This window comes from Entelurus aequoreus, linkage group LG17 (assembly GCF_033978785.1).
Source record: "Entelurus aequoreus isolate RoL-2023_Sb linkage group LG17, RoL_Eaeq_v1.1, whole genome shotgun sequence".
In the NCBI taxonomy this organism is placed as follows: domain Eukaryota; kingdom Metazoa; phylum Chordata; class Actinopteri; order Syngnathiformes; family Syngnathidae; genus Entelurus; species Entelurus aequoreus.
In genome coordinates this window covers 14,867,462-14,886,188 of record NC_084747.1, presented here as the reverse complement: position 1 = coordinate 14,886,188, position 18,727 = coordinate 14,867,462, and the positions used below count along the sequence as shown (strand labels likewise).

At 40.4% G+C, this 18,727-nt stretch overlaps 4 protein-coding genes across 5 annotated transcripts in view; 1 reads left to right on the top strand and 3 right to left on the bottom strand.

Moving 5' to 3' along the window:
* The window catches only part of LOC133632486 (gastrula zinc finger protein XlCGF57.1-like), a 295,607-nt gene extending 293,907 nt beyond the window's left edge, over positions 1 to 1,700 (bottom strand). Inside the window, exon 1 of the mRNA XM_062024931.1 lies at positions 1,403 to 1,700. Within this exon, the coding sequence (XP_061880915.1) occupies positions 1,403 to 1,517 (115 nt within the window). The 5' untranslated portion in view covers positions 1,518 to 1,700. The remainder of the gene's footprint in view (positions 1 to 1,402) is intronic.
* LOC133632464 (uncharacterized) overlaps positions 1 to 18,727 on the top strand; it is a 508,815-nt gene that overhangs the window by 209,662 nt on the left and 280,426 nt on the right. The gene's annotated exons all lie outside the window — the stretch shown is intronic.
* The window catches only part of LOC133632484 (zinc finger protein OZF-like), a 421,867-nt gene that overhangs the window by 324,379 nt on the left and 78,761 nt on the right, over positions 1 to 18,727 (bottom strand). The window lies entirely within an intron of this gene.
* LOC133632497 (zinc finger protein OZF-like) lies at positions 2,654 to 16,908 on the bottom strand. Of its 2 annotated transcripts, none has more exons than XM_062024952.1 (2): positions 16,479 to 16,908; positions 2,654 to 5,213 (listed from the first exon to the last, which is right to left on the bottom strand). In XM_062024952.1, the coding sequence occupies exons 1-2, from the start codon at positions 16,528 to 16,530 to the stop codon at positions 3,829 to 3,831; spliced, it is 1,437 nt and encodes a 478-aa protein (XP_061880936.1). In that variant the 5' UTR covers positions 16,531 to 16,908; the 3' UTR covers positions 2,654 to 3,828. The 2 variants fall into 2 exon arrangements, with proteins under 2 accessions (XP_061880936.1, XP_061880935.1); XM_062024951.1 differs by lacking the exon at positions 16,479 to 16,908 and adding an exon at positions 13,187 to 13,474.

The window sequence follows — 18,727 nt, the reverse complement described above, 5'->3', positions numbered from 1 at the left end:
AAAATTCCACAGTATTCTGGACATCTGTGTTGGTGAATCTTTTGCAATTTGTTTAATGAACAATGAAGACTGCAAAGAAGAAAGTTGTAGGTGGGATCGGTGTATTAGCGGCTGGCTGCAGCAACACAAACAGGAGGATTTTGAGGTGGATAGCAGACGCACTATCCGATGCTAGCCGCCGACCGCATCGGTGATCGGGTGAAGTCCTTCGTCGCTCCGTTGATCGCTGGAACGCAGGTGAGCACGGGTGTTGATGAGCAGATGAGGGCTGGCTGGCGTAGGTGGATAGCTAATGTTTTTAGTATAGCTCTGTGAGGTCCCGTTGCTAAGTTAGCTTCAATGGCGTCGTTAGCAACTGCATTGTTAACCTTCGCCAGGCTGGAAAGCATTAACCGTGTATTTACATGTCCATGGTTTAATAGTATTGTTGATCTTCTGTCTATCCTTCCAGTCAGGGGTTTATTTCTTTTGTTTCTATCTGCAGTTAAGCCCGATGCTATCACGTTAGCTCCGTAGCTAAAGTGTTTCGCCGATGTATTGTCGTGGAGATAAAAGTCACTGTGAATGTCCATTTCGCGTTCTCGACTCTCATTTTCAAGAGGATATAGTATCCGAGGTGGTTTAAAATACAAATCCGTGATCCACAATAGAAAAAGGAGAGAGTGTGGAATCCAATGAGCCAGCTTGTACCTAAGTTACGGTCAGAGCGAAAAAAGATATGTCTTGCACTGCACTCTAGTCCCTCACTCTCAAGTTCCTAATTCACAAATCTTTCATCCTCGCTCAAATTAATGGGGTAATCGTCGCTTTCTCGGTCCGAATCGCTCTCGCTGCTGGTGTAAACAATGGGGAAATGTGAGGAGCCCTTCAACCTGCGACGTCACGCTACTTCCGGTACAGGCAAGGCTTTTTTTTATCAGCGACCAAAAGTTGCGAACTTTATCGTCGATGTTCTCTACTAAATCCTTTCAGCAAAAATATGGCAATATCGCGAAATGATCAAGTATGACACATAGAATGGATCTGCTATCCGTTTAAATAAAAAAAAAAAATCATTTCAGTAGGCCTTTAACGTGCAAAGCCAAAGGGCCAAAGTCAACAGGGGGGAGCTCACAGGTACCACTAGGTCCAAACACTATTACGTCTGTCTTCTTTTCATTGAAATTTAAGAAATGTAGGTCCATCCAGGCTTTGATATCATCAAGACAAGCAAGTAGTGGCTGCATTGAAGAGGCATGATTTCGCTTTAACGGAAAATAAATGTCATCTGATGTGAACTCCACTGCCTTCTTCAAGCTAACAATCATGGCGGCTCTTTCTTTACATTGTTGAAAAGTCGGCAAAGGTCTCTTATTTAAGGGCTTGAAATATTTTTCAAACGACAAAACTTCAAGTCACTCACCTTCATCTTTCGTCTTTATCTCCGTTGGTGATTTGCTGGAAGTTGGTGGCGCTGATTCTCTTTCATGTTCTCTTTTAGCGGACGTCGCCATCTTAGCATAGCAGTAGTCGTCCATCTTCTATCACGTCTTCAATCTTCACTTCAGATATCGCTCCAAACTCAATGCACGTTTCGTGGCTTTGGAAAATACCAATTGAGATATTTGTTGCTATATTTGCTGTGAATCATATGACTTTAAGATCGTGAATTCGAACATTCTCCGAAAAGCCATAGTATGCAGTCTTCGTCTTTTTGCTTGGCTTCAAGTACATTTGCGCATGCGCTAGAAGCAAGCAACTTCCGTTTCCTACTCGACATCATTTGTTTTTCAAAATAAAGGCATTTTGGTTGGCAATAGTATCTGAAATCAAATTATCAACAACTACTCTTTGAAAATAAAAATAAAATATATACAAGCACGTGCAAAGACATTTTCGATGACTGTTGTTCAAACCAAAAAAAGGGCATACATCGAAGATAAAAATCATACATTTTAAACACTACAAGAAACACAGAAATATTTTTCAACTTACTTAGTTGTTTTAGTTAAAACATTTAGAAAGTCAAATCATTACTCTCGACAAACAAGAAAAGCACTAAGAGTGTAGATCTCCACCAGGACCAATCCTATTGTTCACGTGCTACTAAATTGTGTGCCATCTCATGTGTATCGTGTGCTGGTATGACAATAAACTTCCATGAATCCTGTAAAACACCAGACAGTTAGTAATATGGTTTCACATAAAAATGTTGGTGAAACTGCTCATTTCTACCTAGCGATAGGTGGCTCTAACTGTAGTGCTAATCACTCACCAGCAGAAAGCCCTCATCACACTGCTAATCAATAACTACCATCTTAGGCACTTAACATCACTAATCGCCAGTTAACAGCTATCATGCTAAATGTCAACTATCTTAAATGCAAACATGAAAATAAGACACATTAACGTCTTTCTCCGTTACAAACATCTTAACCCAAACCAGGGGAGTCAAACTGATTTTAGCTCAGGGGCCGCATGGAGGAAAATCTATTTCCACGTGGGCGGGACGGGTAAAATCATGGCATGATAACTTAAAAATACGACTACGACAATTTCAGATTTTTTTCTTTATTTTACTTCGGCCCAAAATAGAACAAGCACATTCTGACAATGTACATATCACAAATAATCCTCTTGACAAAACACTTCAAGTTAGTTAAACATTTAGAGGAAGAAAATGGTGCATTTTCAAAAACACCTTGAAGAACACAATGAACTTAGACTTAATCTCAGTGTTTCTACAAAGCAATTAAACTTTAAGTCACAACCCATCTAGGATTGAACAAAAAACTAAATAAAGCATGAATAAAAACTATTCTATGTATCAACTACCTCATTTGTCATTTCCACATATTAATCCTGTGCTAACCCAACAAACCATACAAACTGAGGTAGAAACTATTCAAGAGTGTTGAGTTACTTCCTGTCTTCTAGACATAATGTGTATTGATAGAAAAATAAAAGCTGTGCAATGTGTGAACAATTTCAACAAAGCACAAATAAAAAGTTAAAAGACTGACAGTATTGCAGTAAATCACACACTGTTCACTTTCTTTACATTTGCACAGAAGACAATCATTTTCACAGAACTATATCAGTGTGCAGTGTCTCATGCTGCATTTTAAGTGGGGTTACTGATTGCTTATTTTACTCCTGTTTTACGTTGGGTGGAGGGGGAGGAGTCACAGCCCCGCTTTACCGTGTACCTCTTGCTTGGTATACTTGCTCGCTCCGGTATAAACTATTTGCTTGTCTAAAAGAATTGTTATTGCGACATCCAGTGGACACATTTAGAACAGCAGTTTATTTTCTAAAAAAATGCAGCTGAATTTTAAACTTTGCAAACTCATCTCGCGGGCCGGATTGAACCTGTTATGCCCGAATGTCGAGGGAGGTGGGGGTTGGGTTGTGGGTGTTGGGGGTTCATTGTTCTTATGTCTCTGATTTGCACATCAATCAGTCTGAGGAGTAAAAGTTGGCAGTTTGTTATGCAAACAGTTACCCAGCATCACTTATGCGTCAACATCAGTTTTGATACATCTCAACTTTGCAGTGAAAAAGGGTGTAGTGCAGGTTTTTGAGCGTGCACAAACTTGACACATGAGGCCCCAGGTCCCTGGACTGAAGAAGGAGTAACCAAGCACTTGAAGCATCATCTATCTTACTGTTCAGGAAGGTTTCAGATACAGAGAAGACATGGGGTCATGAGTAGATAAGATTATGATCCAAATAATCCAAGTTTGTATGAATACCTCAGATATTTGTGAAAGAAGCAGTGAGGAGGTCCTAGGTAGGGTGGATGTCGGCACAAATGAGCAACATACCACAAACTAAACAGCTAATTGGTTATTTTCCCTTGTGTGTTCTCATGTGTTTTACTGCGTCTGCATTACGTGTGAACCTTTTACAGCACACTGAACAACTAAATGGTTTTTCACCTGTGTGTGTTCTCATGTGTTCAGTCAAACGGCTCTTAATAGAAAAGTTTTCACCACAAATCAAACAGTTAAATGGTTTTTCACCTGTGTGTGTTCTCATGTGTTGAGTCAAAGACAAATTTCGATAAAAGATTTTGCCACAAAATGAACAGTTACATGTTTTTTCACCTGTGTGTGTTCTCATGTGTAGAGTCAAACGGCAATTTTGAGAAAAACTTTTGCCACAAACTAAACATTTAAATATTTTTTCACCTGTGTGTGTTCTCATGTGTTGAGTCAAATGGCAATTTTGAGAAAAACTTTCGCCACAAACTGAACACATAAATGGTTTTTCACCTGTGTGTGTTCTCATGTGTTGAGCCAAATGGCTATTTTGAGAAAAGCTTTTGCCACAAACTGAACAATTAAATGGTTTTTCATCTGTGTGTGTTCTCATGTGTTGAGTCACATGGCTACTTCGAGAAAAACTTTTGCCACAAACTGAACAAATAAATGGTTTTTCACCTGTGTGTGTTCTCATGTGTTCAGTCAAAGAGCTATTTCGAGAAAAGCTTTTGTCACAAACTGAACAATTAAATGAATTTTCTCCTGTGTGTGTTGTCATGTGTTGAGTCAAATTCCTCTTAACAGAAAAGCTTTTGCCACAAACTGAACAATTAAATGTTTTTTCTCCTGGGTGTGTTCTCATGTGTAGAGTTAAATGGCTATTTTGAAAAAAGGATACGCCACAAACTGAACAATTAAATGGCTTTTCTCCTGTGTGTGTTCTCATGTGTCGAGTCAAATGGCTATTTTGAGAAAAACTTTTGCCACAAACTGAACAATTAAATGGTTTTTCCCCTGTGTGTGTTCTCATGTGTTCAGTCAAATACCTCTTAACAGAAAAGCTTTTAGCACAAACTGAGCAGCTCAAACATTTTTTACATCTCTTCTTTGAAGAGCATTCAGAATGTTTGTTGTCAGTGTGAGTCCTCATATCACCTTCACAGTCTGTATCGCTGCTCAAAGGTTCTTCAACCTCGTCTTCAGCCTCACTATCTGACAGTGGAGCTAAGAGGTTGTCTGCTTGTGGTTTCTCTTCATCATCTTCAGTCTTCACAGAGAGAATACTCAGTGGAAACTTGGTGTAATCAGCTTCCTCTCGTCCTAGAAGACACTCTCCCTCCTGAGTGATGCAGAGTTCCTCCTCTTCCTTTTTAATGCAGGGTGGTTGTGGAGTCTCCTGCTTCAAAGTGGAGCTCCCCCCTAACTGAGGGGAAACTTCTTCTGGATTACCGATCAGCTGCTGGACGCCTGCAAGACACAAACAACAAAAACACACGTTCTTCTATGTACTGTATGTGTGTGTAGTAGGGTTGTACAGTATACTGCTACTAATAAAGTATTGTGCTACTCATCAATTGAAATCTTTACTATACCATAAGGCTGCAGCTAACAATTATTTTTCTATCGATTAATCTATAGATTATTTTTTCGATTAATCTATTGATTATTTTTCCTTTTACCGATTATTTTTTTATTCAAAATAAGGATGAAAAAATAAATGTAGGCCATTTTTTTCAAAAGGCATGGCTTTTATTTACAAAAAAAAGGAAGTATGGCCACTCAGTCAACATTGACAACAACATGACAAAATATTCTGTAACAATGTAAACATTTAAAACTTTTAACATTTAACAAAATTAAAAGTAGCTTATTTGCTTTTTAATGTGCAAATATAAAAGTAAACATCCAGTGCAAATCGTAATATTCTGCAACAGTATAAGCATTTCAAAAGTAAAAGTATTGCTTATTTTGCTTTAAAATGTGCAAAAATAAAGATAAACATCCAATACAAAAAAGTGCAAAACGAAATATTCTGTAACAACAGTGTAAACATTTCAACAAAAGTGAAAGTATTGCTTATTTGCTAAAATGTGCAAAAATAAAGATAAACATCCAATACAAAAAAGTGCCAATCTAAATATTCTGGAGCACTGTAAACATTGCTTTTAAAATGTGCAAAATAAACATCCAGTCCAACACAGTACACAATAACCAATTCTACTCATTCCAGTGAGTGACTAACAGTTGTAATGAAGAAAGGTTAGCATGTCTACATGCTCTGGTTCTTTTCTTGCTTACAATATTCCCAGCAGCTGAAAATAGGCGCTCAGAAGGGGTCGATGTGGCTGGAACTGAGAGCTAATTACCGGTAGCCTTCACCTCAAGCCAGGACTGCGAGTGAGCTGAGCTCCAGTTTATATTCCTAGAAGGTCAACGGGCTCATAGTAGGGATGTGCGTATCGATCCTGTGGTATCGATATATCGATACTCACACGCTATTCATTTGGCATCACTTTTCTGAAAAAAGTATCGATATAAACCAAAAAACGGCGTGTGGGGGGTGCAAGCATCACTTTCAGATGTTTTTGATGACTTACTTAACTTACTATGTGCTGGGACACCCCTGTACCTGGCAGAGTATAGAGCTGGCCCAGTCACGTGACAGGAGACAGCGAATGAGCGTCGTCAACGTGCAACACACACACAGCCAGCCGACAGCGATGCAGCCAGGCATATCCAGTGTTGTCCAATTGTTGACTTAAAACAGGCATTGTTTTTTTTTTTTTAGTAATGTTTACTGAATATTTTTGTTTAAATGATTATCCTAAATTCAAATAATTTCCACACAGGGGAATTTACTGTTAGTTGAAAATTGCTTGAGTATTTAAAACAAGATAAGAAAGAGATACAATATGGAGATTCTTCATCTTTGCATTACAGTTTTATTTTTTTCCAAGAAAATCTTGAAATATATGATTGAATGTGATTTTGGTTTTAATCTGTAACATCATTTCTTACATTTCGAAAACATTAGCCTATACCATATTTCATTAATTGCTAATTATATCACAAACTTTAAAAAATAACTGCAGCTTCTTGCGATTCGGATTTGACAGTTAATTGGAAAGCCCTAATATCTAATTATTATTATATATAATATATAATTATTATTATATATAATACAGCGTGGCGAAGTTGGTAGAGTGGCTGTGCCAGCAATCGGAGTGTTGCTGGTTACTGGGGTTCAATCCCCGCCTTCTACCATCCTAGTTACGTCTGTTGTGTCCTTGGGCAAGACACTTCACCCTTTGCTCCTGATGGGTGCTGGTTAGCGCCTTGCATGGCAGCTCCCTCCATCAGTGTGTGAATGTGTGTGTGAATGGGTGAATGTGGAAATACTGTCAAAGCGCTTTGAGTACCTTGAAGGTAGAAAAGCGCTATACAAGTATAACCCATTTATCATTTATTTATCATTTATGTTATTTTAATTTTACTTTTATTATATATTGACCATAATAAATGTGGTATAAATGGTCTGTATTTGTCTTAAATAATAACAATAGTAATAATATTTTTGACTGACAAAAATTGCCAATAAGAAATTAATGGTATCGGTATCGATGAAAAGGCAAGATAAAGTATCGGTATCGTATCGAATCCTAAAAGTGTGGTATCGCCCATCCCTAGCTCATAGTGATGTTACTAGTAGTTGACTGGGAGATGTTTATTATCATTTGGGGAGAGTCTGCTGCCTGATGCTCACCTGCTAAACACCTATCTGCTCCACGCTGAAGCGCTGACTACATGCGCTCTGAATACGCACTGCTGATTGGCTGGTAACGTTTTGAATATGCACTGCTGATTGGCTGATAACGCTTTGTATAACGCTTTGTGTGTACCAATCAGATGGTTGTGTGGGTGGGACAATGTTGCGTGCTGAGACAGAGGCAGCCGCAGAAGGAGCGAAGCAGCTTGTTAACACTGTAGCAGCTAAAGTTAGCTTTAGCTTAGAAACTCGTTCGGTACACCCCCGTACCGAACCGAAAGCCCCGTACCGAAACGGTTCAATACAAAACACGTACCGTTACACCCCTAGCAGATACAAATGACACATTCATGTTTTTGTGTAATGATGACAACGTATACTCGCGCGGACGATTGACTAGTTGATGGTTTTCTTTTCAAATGTTCGTTCATAGCCGTTGTGCTGCTATGATAGGCCATTCACGCTCGACACAGTGTGCATACAACAACATTATTAGGCCGTGTATTGAAATACTCCCACACTTTTGACCACTTTTGGCGTGATTTTTTTCCCCCTCGCTCGCACAGTCTGCTTTGCGCTCCGCCATGACGGAAGTGTGACGTAAATATGCGACGCGCCGACGCACAAAAACGGCGTCGACGTATTTACGTAACCGATGACGTCGACTACGTCGACGTTTCAGCCTTACTATACCACCTTTGAAAAGTACCGGAACCGTTCTTTCATCTGAATGCCGCTGTGTGGCGGTGACTACAGAGCCGAGGCGCATGATGTTGAGTGTGTCAAACGCACACACAAAGTGCATACAAGCAATAACATGGTGGAGAGGAAGAAAGGCAACAAAGGACAATTCTACTGGTTAATAAAGAGGGTGCGTGAAGTGCAATATGGAGGTATTTGGGCTTCTAAACTAACAATAAAGGTGACACTTTAAACAGGAAGCCGCCGCTCTGCAAGGGTTGCTTTACACCTTTCCTGTTTGTGGGCTCCCAGACCGTGGTCGAGGAGCGCAGGGGAGACGTTCCCTCCAAGGCCCATGTTTTGTCGGGGGTAACACTGGGTCCATAAAGCTCCGCTCTTTGGTCGGAAGGACGAGGCCGTCGATTAGTTACAACTTGCTCACTTTATTTATTATTTCCACAGGGCACAACCGGACATCCACCATGCTATTAACACTCCTGCACATGCTACCACTACCTCTCCTTACTCGCCCACTCACTCACTCACTCACGTCACTCACCCCACATACTGCCACTCTTAAAGGAGCACACACACATACACTACTCTCACAACAGCTGCTTTAAAACACGCCTTCCCCACTCACTCACTGACGTCACTCAGACAACACGTTGACATTCTCACAAACACACATACTACTCTCATAAGTTAACCAGCTCCCCTGCTGTGCACATGTAGATACGTGGAACTTGATGCCAAATATTAGCGCAGTTAAAACTGCCCAATTAGCAGTCAACTAATGCAAGTGAAATGACTACATTTTGTAACAAATTCCTACAATTTGTGTTTTGTCTTTAATAAATGTGTTTTACCTGCTACATGGCTTATCTGTGTACATTTATCCATAGTTTCGTTTTTAGTACTTAATTAATAATTGTATTTTTCTTAAAGCACAGACCAGGAGTGGCAACCATAAATCATGAATCATTTGATATCTCAGTCAAACTTAATTCATATTCTAATCTAATCCTTGATTATAGCAGACTATATGTAATATGGAAAATAAATTGTAAATTGTTCTGAGTGTGCAACAAGAAAAGCCCAATGTGTTTAATGCCTTTTAATTTATATTTTAACCTTGTAAAATTGTTCTTTGACTGTGAGTGTTTAATGTAGTGTAAGATTTTATGTTAAAATAAAGCCAATATTGACATTTTTCGTAGTTCCCTTTATTTGGAAAAGTATCTATACATTTAGTACAGGTACTAAATTATTAATATTGGAACAACCCTAGTGTGTAGTGTTCATGGCCATTTATTTAGTGCCTTGCCAGAATGATGGATCAATGTTTACATGACTTGTCATAGGCTCAGAAAAGTTCAGCCAGAATCACAGAAAGTAGAAAACATCTGCTTCGATGGACATTAGGATACTACAAACTAACAGTGGGGAAAAAGACAATATTGAAATACAAACCCCGTTTCCATATGAGTTGGGAAATTGTGTTAGATGTAAATATAAATGGAATACAATGATTTGCAAATCCTTTTCAACCCATATTCAGTTGAATGCACTACAAAGACAAGATATTTGATGTTCAAACTCATAAACTTTATTTTTTTCTTGCAAATAATAATTAACATAGAATTTCATGGCTGCAACACGTGTCAAAGTAGTTGGGAAAGGACATGTTCACCACTGTGTTACATGGCCTTTCCTTTTAACAACACTCAGTAAACGTTTGAGAACTGAGGAGACACATTTTTGAAGCTTCTCAGGTGGAATTTTTTCCCATTCTTGCTTGATGTACAGCTTAAGTTGTTCAACAGTCCGGGGGTCTCCATTGTGGTATTTTAGGCTTTCCATTACTGTCGTCATGAACGGCCTTCAGCTCATCAAAGCCATGCTCCCCCACCATCACCCTCCCCACCAATGCCAGCACATCATTAAAGGAGTTAAAGGACTCAAAGGACTCCAATGACATCACAGGATTCCAAAAACATCATAAGACTGTAAAGACCCTCTCCATCAAAGAAGAGGATGTACGCCGGCAGTTCTTGGAAGCTGAATACGCGGAGAGCCCCCGGGCCGGATGGTGTCTCCCCCTCCACTCTCAGACACTGTGCGGACCAGCTGGCTCCTGTCTTCACTGACATTTTTAACACCTCTCTGGAGCTATGCCGCGTGCCGTCCTGCTTTAAGACCTCTACCATTGTCCCTGTCCCCAAGAAAGCACGGATCACAGGACTAAATGACTACAAGGCCGGTCGCGCTGACGTCTGTGGTCATGAAGTCTTTTGAGCGCTTGGTCCTGCCCCACCTCAAGGACATCACCGCCCCCCTCCTGGACCCACTGCAGTTCGCCTACAGAGCCAACAGGTCTGTGGATGATGCAGTGAACCTGGCCCTCCACTTCATCCTGGAGCATCTGGACTCCCCAGGAACCTACGCTAGGATCCTGTTTGTGGACTTCAGCTCTGCCTTCAACACCATCCTCCCTGGACTGCTACGAGACAAGCTCTACCAGCTCAGCGTTCCCAACTCCCTCTGCAGTTGGATTAATGACTTCCTGACAGACCGAAGACAGCACGTACGGCTGGGGAAGATTGTCTCGGACAGTCGAACCACAAACACTGGTACTCCTCAGGGCTGTGTACTCTCCCCCTGGCTCTTCTCCCTGTATACAAACTGCTGCACCTCCAGTCACCAATCCGTAAAACTGCTCAAGTTTGCGGATGACACCACCCTCATCGGGCTCATCTCGAATGGCGATGAGTCTGCCTACAGGAGAGAGGTGGACCGGCTGACGTCCTGGTGCAGCCTCAACAACCTGGAGCTGAACGCCCAGAAAACAGTGGAGATGATCATGGACTTCAGGAAAGTCACAGCCCCACCATCCCCCCTCACCCTGATTGACTCTCCCACCCCCGTCCCCATTGTGGACTCCTTCCGTTTCTTGGGCACCACCATCACCCAGGACCTCAAGTGGGAGCTGACCATCAGCTCCCTCATCAAGAAGGCCCAGCAGAGGATGTACTTCCTGCGGCAGCTGAGGAAACTTAAGGTGCCGACCGAGATGCTGGTGCAGTTTTACTCAGCCATCATAGAGTCCATTCTGACCTCCTCCATTACAGTGTGGTTCCCCGGCGCCACAGTCCAGGATAAGAATAGACGGCAGCGCATCGTACGTGCTGCTGAGAAGGTGATTGGCTGCAAGCTCCCATCCCTCCAGGACTTGTTCTCCTCCAGGACCAGGACGCGTGTGGGTCGGATCACAGCTGACTCTTCTCACCCTGGACACACGCTATTCTCCCCTCTCCCCTCAGGCAGGAGACTACGCTCCATCCAGACCCACACCTCCCGCCACCTGAACAGTTTTTTCCCCTCGGCCATAAGGCAAATGAACAATAACTCCTAACAGTAGCTCCTTGAATTCCTTGAATTCCTTCTACGTCTATCTGATAGCTCAGTCACAGCTCTTTTTTATACCAAATATGTGTTATATGTGTTTTATGTCGCACGTTTGCACCAAGAAAAATTCCTAGTTTGTGAACCCGTTCTCAAACAGTGGCAATAAAACAATTCTGATTCTGCTTCTGATAATGTGCCACACCCTCTCAGGAGCCCGGTCTAGATTGTATTTTTTTACTCATCCTTCCCCAGCGTTTTACCTTTTTCCCCATCTTTTACCGGGCGCCTTGTGGCGACCCATCAGTGTTCCTGTTCTGTAGCCTTGTACACTGTTTGTTTGTCTAATCTTAAACGGGTTTGTGCTGAAAACAAAGTTTCGTTGTACTTGTGCAATGACAATAAAGACCTATCCTATCCTATTTCACTCACATGTATGTCAATTTCCGTGAAATTCTGCGTTTACCAGCAGATTCTGTTTTAGTGGCCAATTCCGAAGTTACGTTGAAGCCAAAGTCATGTGGTCTTACTTTTTTGTTGCGTTCAGTGATTACCGATTAGACATACTAGCACTGTGTCAAATAAAAAGTAGCACATTCTAGTAGACATGGTCTTTTTTTCAATCATACGCTCACTCATCCCTTTAACCGTTACAGGCTCAAGAATTTGCATGCAAGTTCTGCGGGCCATTTTTATGATCGTGACATGTCTTAATTGAAATTGAGATTAAAATGGGAATACTTGTCCAGCCCTAACTCAGCCCTACTAAGAACTAGGAAATACAATTCAAAAATGCTCAAAATCAAATCCTGGCTCAACAACATCATTTTAATCTTTCACTTGCTGCTACAGTGTTTACAAGATGGAGGATGACTTAGAGATAGTGGCTGTTATGTCCACTCTAACATCCATCCAACAACTTAATAGACTCCATGAATAACTTAGCTTAGTAATGCGAGCTAAATATTTTAAATGTGGCGTTTGCCAAAAATAGGGAACTGTTAGAGGGGTTAGTGCGTCCGCCTCACAAAACAAAGGTCCTGGGTTCGATCCTGCGCTCGGGATCTTTCTGTGTGGAGTTTGCATGTTCTCCCCGTGACTGCGTGGGTTCACTCCGGGTACTCCGGCTTCCTCCCACCTCCAAAGACATGCACCTGGGGATAGGTTGATTGGCAACACTAAATGGTCCCTAGTGTGTGAATGTGAGTGTGAATGTTGTCTGTCTATCTGTGTTGGCCCTGTGATGAGAGGGCGACTTGTCCAGGGTGTACCCCGCCTTCCGCCCGAATGCAGCTGAGATAGGCTCCAGCACCCCAAGGGAATAAGCGGTAGAAAATGGATGGATGGATGTTTTGCTCTTCCACTTTCTTCATTTGACTTTTGCATTCTTTCATCTCCTCTGATGTGAACTCCACTGCCTTCTTCAAGCTAACAATCATGGCGGCTCTTTTGAGTTGAGTTTATTTCGAACATGCAAGCATACAACATGATACATCACAATTTCCTTTACATTCTTCAACAAGGTCGGCTAATTTCGATTTTAAGGGCTTGAAATAGTTTTCAAACGACAAAACTTCAAGTCACTCACCTTCATCTTTCGTCTTTATCTCCGTTGGTGATTTGCTGGAAGTTGGTGGCGCTGATTCTCTTTCATGTTCTCTTTTAGCGGACGTCGCCATCTTAGCATAGCAGTAGTCGTCCATCTTCTATCACGTCTTCAATCTTCACTTCAGATATCGCTCCAAACTCAATGCACGTTTCGTGGCTTTGGAAAATACCAATTGAGATATTTGTTGCTATATTTGCTGTGAATCATATGACTTTAAGATCGTGAATTCGAAGAATCTCCGAACAACCATAGCATGCGGTCTTCGTCTTTTTGTTCCGCTTGAAGTACATTTGCGCATGCGCTGCAAGTCAGCAACTTCCGTTTCCTGCTCCACAGCAGTTGTTTTTCAAAACAAAGGCATTTTAATCTTGTTTTAAAACAATGGTTGGCAAAATTATCTAACATCAAATAATCAACAACTACTCTTTAAAAATTAAAAATATATAAATACAAGCACATGCAAAGACATTTTCCATGGCTGTTGTTAAAACCAGAAACATGGCATACATCGAAGAAAAAAATAAAACATTTTAAATACTACAAGAAACACAAATATTGTTCAACTCACTTAGTTGTTTTACTAAAAAACATTTAGAAACTAAAATAATTACTCTGAACAAACAAGAAAAGCACTAAGAGTGTAGATCTCCACCAGGACCAATCCTATTGTTCACATGCTACTAAATTGTGTGCCATCTCATGTGTATCGTGTGTTGGTATGACAATAAACTTCCATGAATCCTGTAAAACACCAGACAGTTAGTAATATGGTTTCACATACAAATGTTGGTGAAACTGCTCATTTCTACCTAGCGATAGGTGGCTCTAACTGTAGTGCTAATCACTCACCAGCAGAAAGCCCTCATCGCACTGCTAATCAATAACTACCATCTTAGGCACTTAACATCACTAATCGCCAGTTAACAGCTATCATGCTAAATGTCAACTATCTTAAATGCAAACATGAAAACAAGACACATTAACGTCTTTCCCCATTACAAACATCTTAACCCAAACCAGGGGTGTCAAACTCATTTTAGCTCAGGGGCCGCATGGAGGAAAATCTATTTCCACGTGGGCCGGACGGGTAAAATCATGGCATGATAACTTAAAAATACGACTATAACAACTTCAGATTGTTTTCTTTATTTTAGTTCGGCCCAAAATATAACAAGCACATTCTTAAAATGTACATATCACAAATAATCCTCTTGACAAAACACTTCAAGTTAGTTAAACATTTAGAGGAAGAAAATGGTGCATTTTCAAAAACACCTTGAAGAACACAATGAACTTAGACTTAATCTCAGTGTTTCTACAAAGCAATTAAACTTTAAGTCACAACCCATCTAGGATTGAACAAAAAACAAACTAAAGCATGAATAAAAACTATTCTATGTATCAACTACCTCATTTGTCATTTCCACATATTAATCCTGTGCTAACTCAACAAACCATACAAACTGAGGTAGAAACTATTCAAGAGTGTTGAGTTACTTCCTGTCTTCTAGACATAATGTGTATTGATAGAAAAATAAAAGCAGTGCAATGTGTGAACAATTTCAACAAAGCACAAATAAAAAGTTAAAAGACTGACAGTATTGCAGTAAATCACACACTGTTCACTTTCTTTACATTTGCACAGAAGACAATCATTTTCACAGAACTATATCAGTGTGCAGTGTCTCATGCTGCATTTTAAGTGGGGTTACTGATTGCTTATTTTACTCCTGTTGGGTGGAGGGGGAGGAGTCACAGCCCCGCTTTACCGTGTACCTCTTACTTGGTACACTTGCTCGCCCCGGTATAAACTATTTGCTTGCCTAACAGAATTGCTACTGCGACATCCAGTGGACACAATTAGAACAGCAGTTTGTTGAATTAAAAAATGCAGCTGAATTTTACACTTCGCAAACTCATCTGGCGGGCCGGATTGAACCTGTTATGCCCGAATGTCGAGGAAGGTGGGGGTTGGGTGTTTGGTGTTATTTGTTCATATGTCTCTGATTTGCACATCAATCAGTCTGAGGAGTAAAAGTTGGCAGTTTTTTATAAAAACAGTTACCCAGCATCACTTATGCATCAACGTCAGTTTTGATACATCTCAACGTTGCCGTGAAAAAGGATGTAGTGCAGGTTTTTGAGCATGCACAAACTTGACAAAGGAAGGTTTCAGATACAGAAAAGACATGGAGTCATGAGTAGATAAGATTATGCTCCAAATAATCCAAGTTTGTATGAATAGCTCAGATATTTGTGAAAGAAGCAGTGAGGAGGTCCTGGGTAGGGTGGATGTCGCCACATATGAGCAACATACCACAAACTAAACAGCTAATTGGTTATTTTCCTTTGTGTGTTCTTATGTGTTTTACTGCGTCTGCATTACGTGGAAACCTTTTACAGCACACTGAACAACTAAATGGTTTTTCACCTGTGTGTGTTCTCATGTGTTCAGTCAAACGGCTCTTAATAGAAAAGTTTTCACCACAAATCAAACAGTTAAATGGTTTTTCACCTGTGTGTGTTCTCATGTGTCGAGTCAAAGACAAATTTCGATAAAATATTTTGCCACAAACTGAACAGTGTAATGGTTTTTCACCTGTGTGTGTTCTCATGTGTAGATTTAAACGGCAATTTTGAGAAAATCTTTTGCCACAAACTAAACATTTAAATATTTTTTCACCTGTGTGTGTTCTCATGTGTTGAGTCAAATGGAAATTTTGAGAAAAACTTTTGCCACAAACTGAACACATAAATGGTTTTTCACCTGTGTGTGTTCTCATGTGTTGAGCCAAATGGCTGTTTTGAGAAAAGCTTTTGCCACAAACTGAACACATAAATGGTTTTTCACCGGTGTGTGTTCTCATGTGTTGAGCCAAATGGCTATTTTGAGAAAAACTTTTGCCACAAACTGAACAAATAAATGGTTTTTCACCTGTGTGTGTTCTCATGTGTTCAGTCAAAGAGCTATTTCGAGAAAAGCTTTTGTCACAAACCGAACAATTAAATGAATTTTCTCCTGTGTGTGTTGTCATGTGTTGAGTCAAATTCCTCTTAATAGAAAAGCTTTTGCCACAAACTGAACAATTAAATGGCTTTTCTCCTGTGTGTGTTCTCATGTGTCGAGTCAACTGGCTATTTTGAGAAAAGCTTTTGCCACAAACTGAACAATTAAATGGTTTTGCACCTGTGTGTGTTCTCATGTGTTCAGTCAAATACCTCTTAACAGAAAAGCTTTTAGCACAAACTGAGCAGCTCAAACATTTTTTACCTCTCTTCTTTGTAGAGCATTCAGAGTGTTTGTTGTCAGTGTGAGTCCTCATATCCCCTTCACAGTCTGTATCGCTGCTCAAACGTTCTTCAACCTCGTCTTCAGCCTCACTATCTGATAGTAGAGCTAAGAGGTTGTCTACTTGTGGTTTCTCTTCATCATCTTCAGTCTTCACAGAGAAAATACTCAGTGGAAACTTGGTGTAATCAGCTTCCTCTCGTCCTAGAAGACACTCTCCCTCCTGAGTGATGCAGAGTTCCTCCTCTTCCTTTTTAATGCAGGGTGGTTGTGGAGTCTCCTGCTTCAAAGTGGAGCTCCCCCCTAACTGAGGGGAAACTTCTTCTGGATTACCGATCAGCTGCTGGACGTCTGCAAGACACAAACAACAAAAACACACTTTCTTCTATGTACTGTATGTGTGTGTAGTAGGGTTGTACAGTATACTGCTACTAATAAAGTATCGTGCTACTATCAATTGAAATCGGTACTATACCACCTTTGAAAAGTACCGGTACCGTTCTTTCACCTGAATGCTGCCGTGCAGCGGTGACAACAGAGCCGAGGCGCATGATGTTGAGTGTGTCAAAACGCACACACAAAGTGCATACAAGCAATAACATGGTGGAGAGGAAGAAAGGCAACAAAGGACAATTCTACTGGTTAATAAAGAGGGTGTGTGAAGTGCAATATGGAGGTATTTGGGCTTCTAAACTAACAATAAAGGTGACACTTTAAACAGGAAGCCGCTCTGCAAGGGTTGCTTTACACCTTTCCTGTCTGTGGGCTCCCAGACCGTGGTCGAGGAGCGCAGGGGAGACGTTCCCTCCAGGGCCCATGTTTTGTCGGGGGTAACACTGGGTCCATAAAGCTCCGCTCTTTGGTCGGAAGGACGAGGCCGTCGATTAGGTACAATTTGCTCACTTTATTTATTATTTCCACAGGGCACAACTGGACATCCACCATGCTATTAACACTCCTGCACATGCTACCACTACCTCTCCTTACTCGCCCGCTCACTCACTGACGTCACTCAGACAACACGTTGACATTCTCACAAACACACATACTACTCTCATAAGTTAACCAGCTCCCCTGCTGTGCACATGTAGATACGTAGAACTTGATGCCAAATATTAGCGCAGTTAAAACTGCCCAATTAGCAGTCAACTAATGCAAGTGAAATGACTACATTTTGTAACAAATTCCTACAATTTGTGTTTTGTCTTTAATAAATGTGTTTTACCTGCTACATGGCTTATCTGTGTACATTTATCCATAGTTTCGTTTTTAGTACTTAATTAATAATTGTATTTTTCTTAAAGCACAGACCAGGAGTGGCAACCATAAATCATGAATAATTTGATATCTCAGTCAAACTTAATTCATATTCTAATCTAATCCTTGATTATAGCAGCCTATATGTAATATGGAAAATAAATTGTAAATTGTTCTGAGTGTGCAACAAGAAAAGCCCAATGTGTTTAATGCCTTTTAATTTATATTTTAACCTTGTAAAATTGTTCTTTGACTGTGAGTGTTTAATGTAGTGTAAGATTTTATGTTAAAATAAAGCCAATATTGACATTTTTCGTAGTTCCCTTTATTTGGAAAAGTATCTATACATTTAGTACAGGTACTAAATTATTAATATTGGAACAACCCTAGTGTGTAGTGTTTCATGGCCATTCATTTAGTGCCTTGCCAGAATGATGGATCAATGTTTACATGACTTGTCATAGGCTCAGAAAAGTTCAGCCAGAATCACAGAAAGTAGAAAACATCTGCTTCGATGGACATTAGAATACTACAAACTAACAGTGGGGAAAAAGACAATATTGAAATACAAACCCCGTTTCCATATGAGTTGGGAAATTGTGTTAGATGTAAATATAAACGGAATACAATGATTTGCAAATCCTTTTCAACCCATATTCAGTTGAATGCACTACAAAGACAAGATATTTGATGTTCAAACTCATAAACTTTATTTTTTTCTTGCAAATAATAATTAACTTAGAATTTCATGGCTGCAACACGTGTCAAAGTAGTTGGGAAAGGACATGTTCACCACTGTGTTACATGGCCTTTCCTTTTAACAACACTCAGTAAACGTTTGGGAAGTGAGGAGACACATTTTTGAAGCTTCTCAGGTGGAATTCTTTCCCATTCTTGCTTGATGTACAGCTTAAGTTGTTCAACAGTCCGGGGGTCTCCGTTGTGGTATTTTAGGCTTTCCATTACTGTCGTCA

What these genes read in the sequence shown, in the direction of transcription:
- LOC133632497 (XM_062024951.1), bottom strand. Translation starts at nt 13,301, where the DNA reads ATGGACGACTACTGCTATGCTAAGATGGCGACGTCCGCTAAAAGAGAA. An exon ending in GATAAAGACGAAAGATGAAG is followed by an intron (nt 5,214 to 13,186) that starts GTGAGTGACTTG and finishes TGTGTCTTGCAG; the next exon opens with GCGTCCAGCAGCTGATCGGT.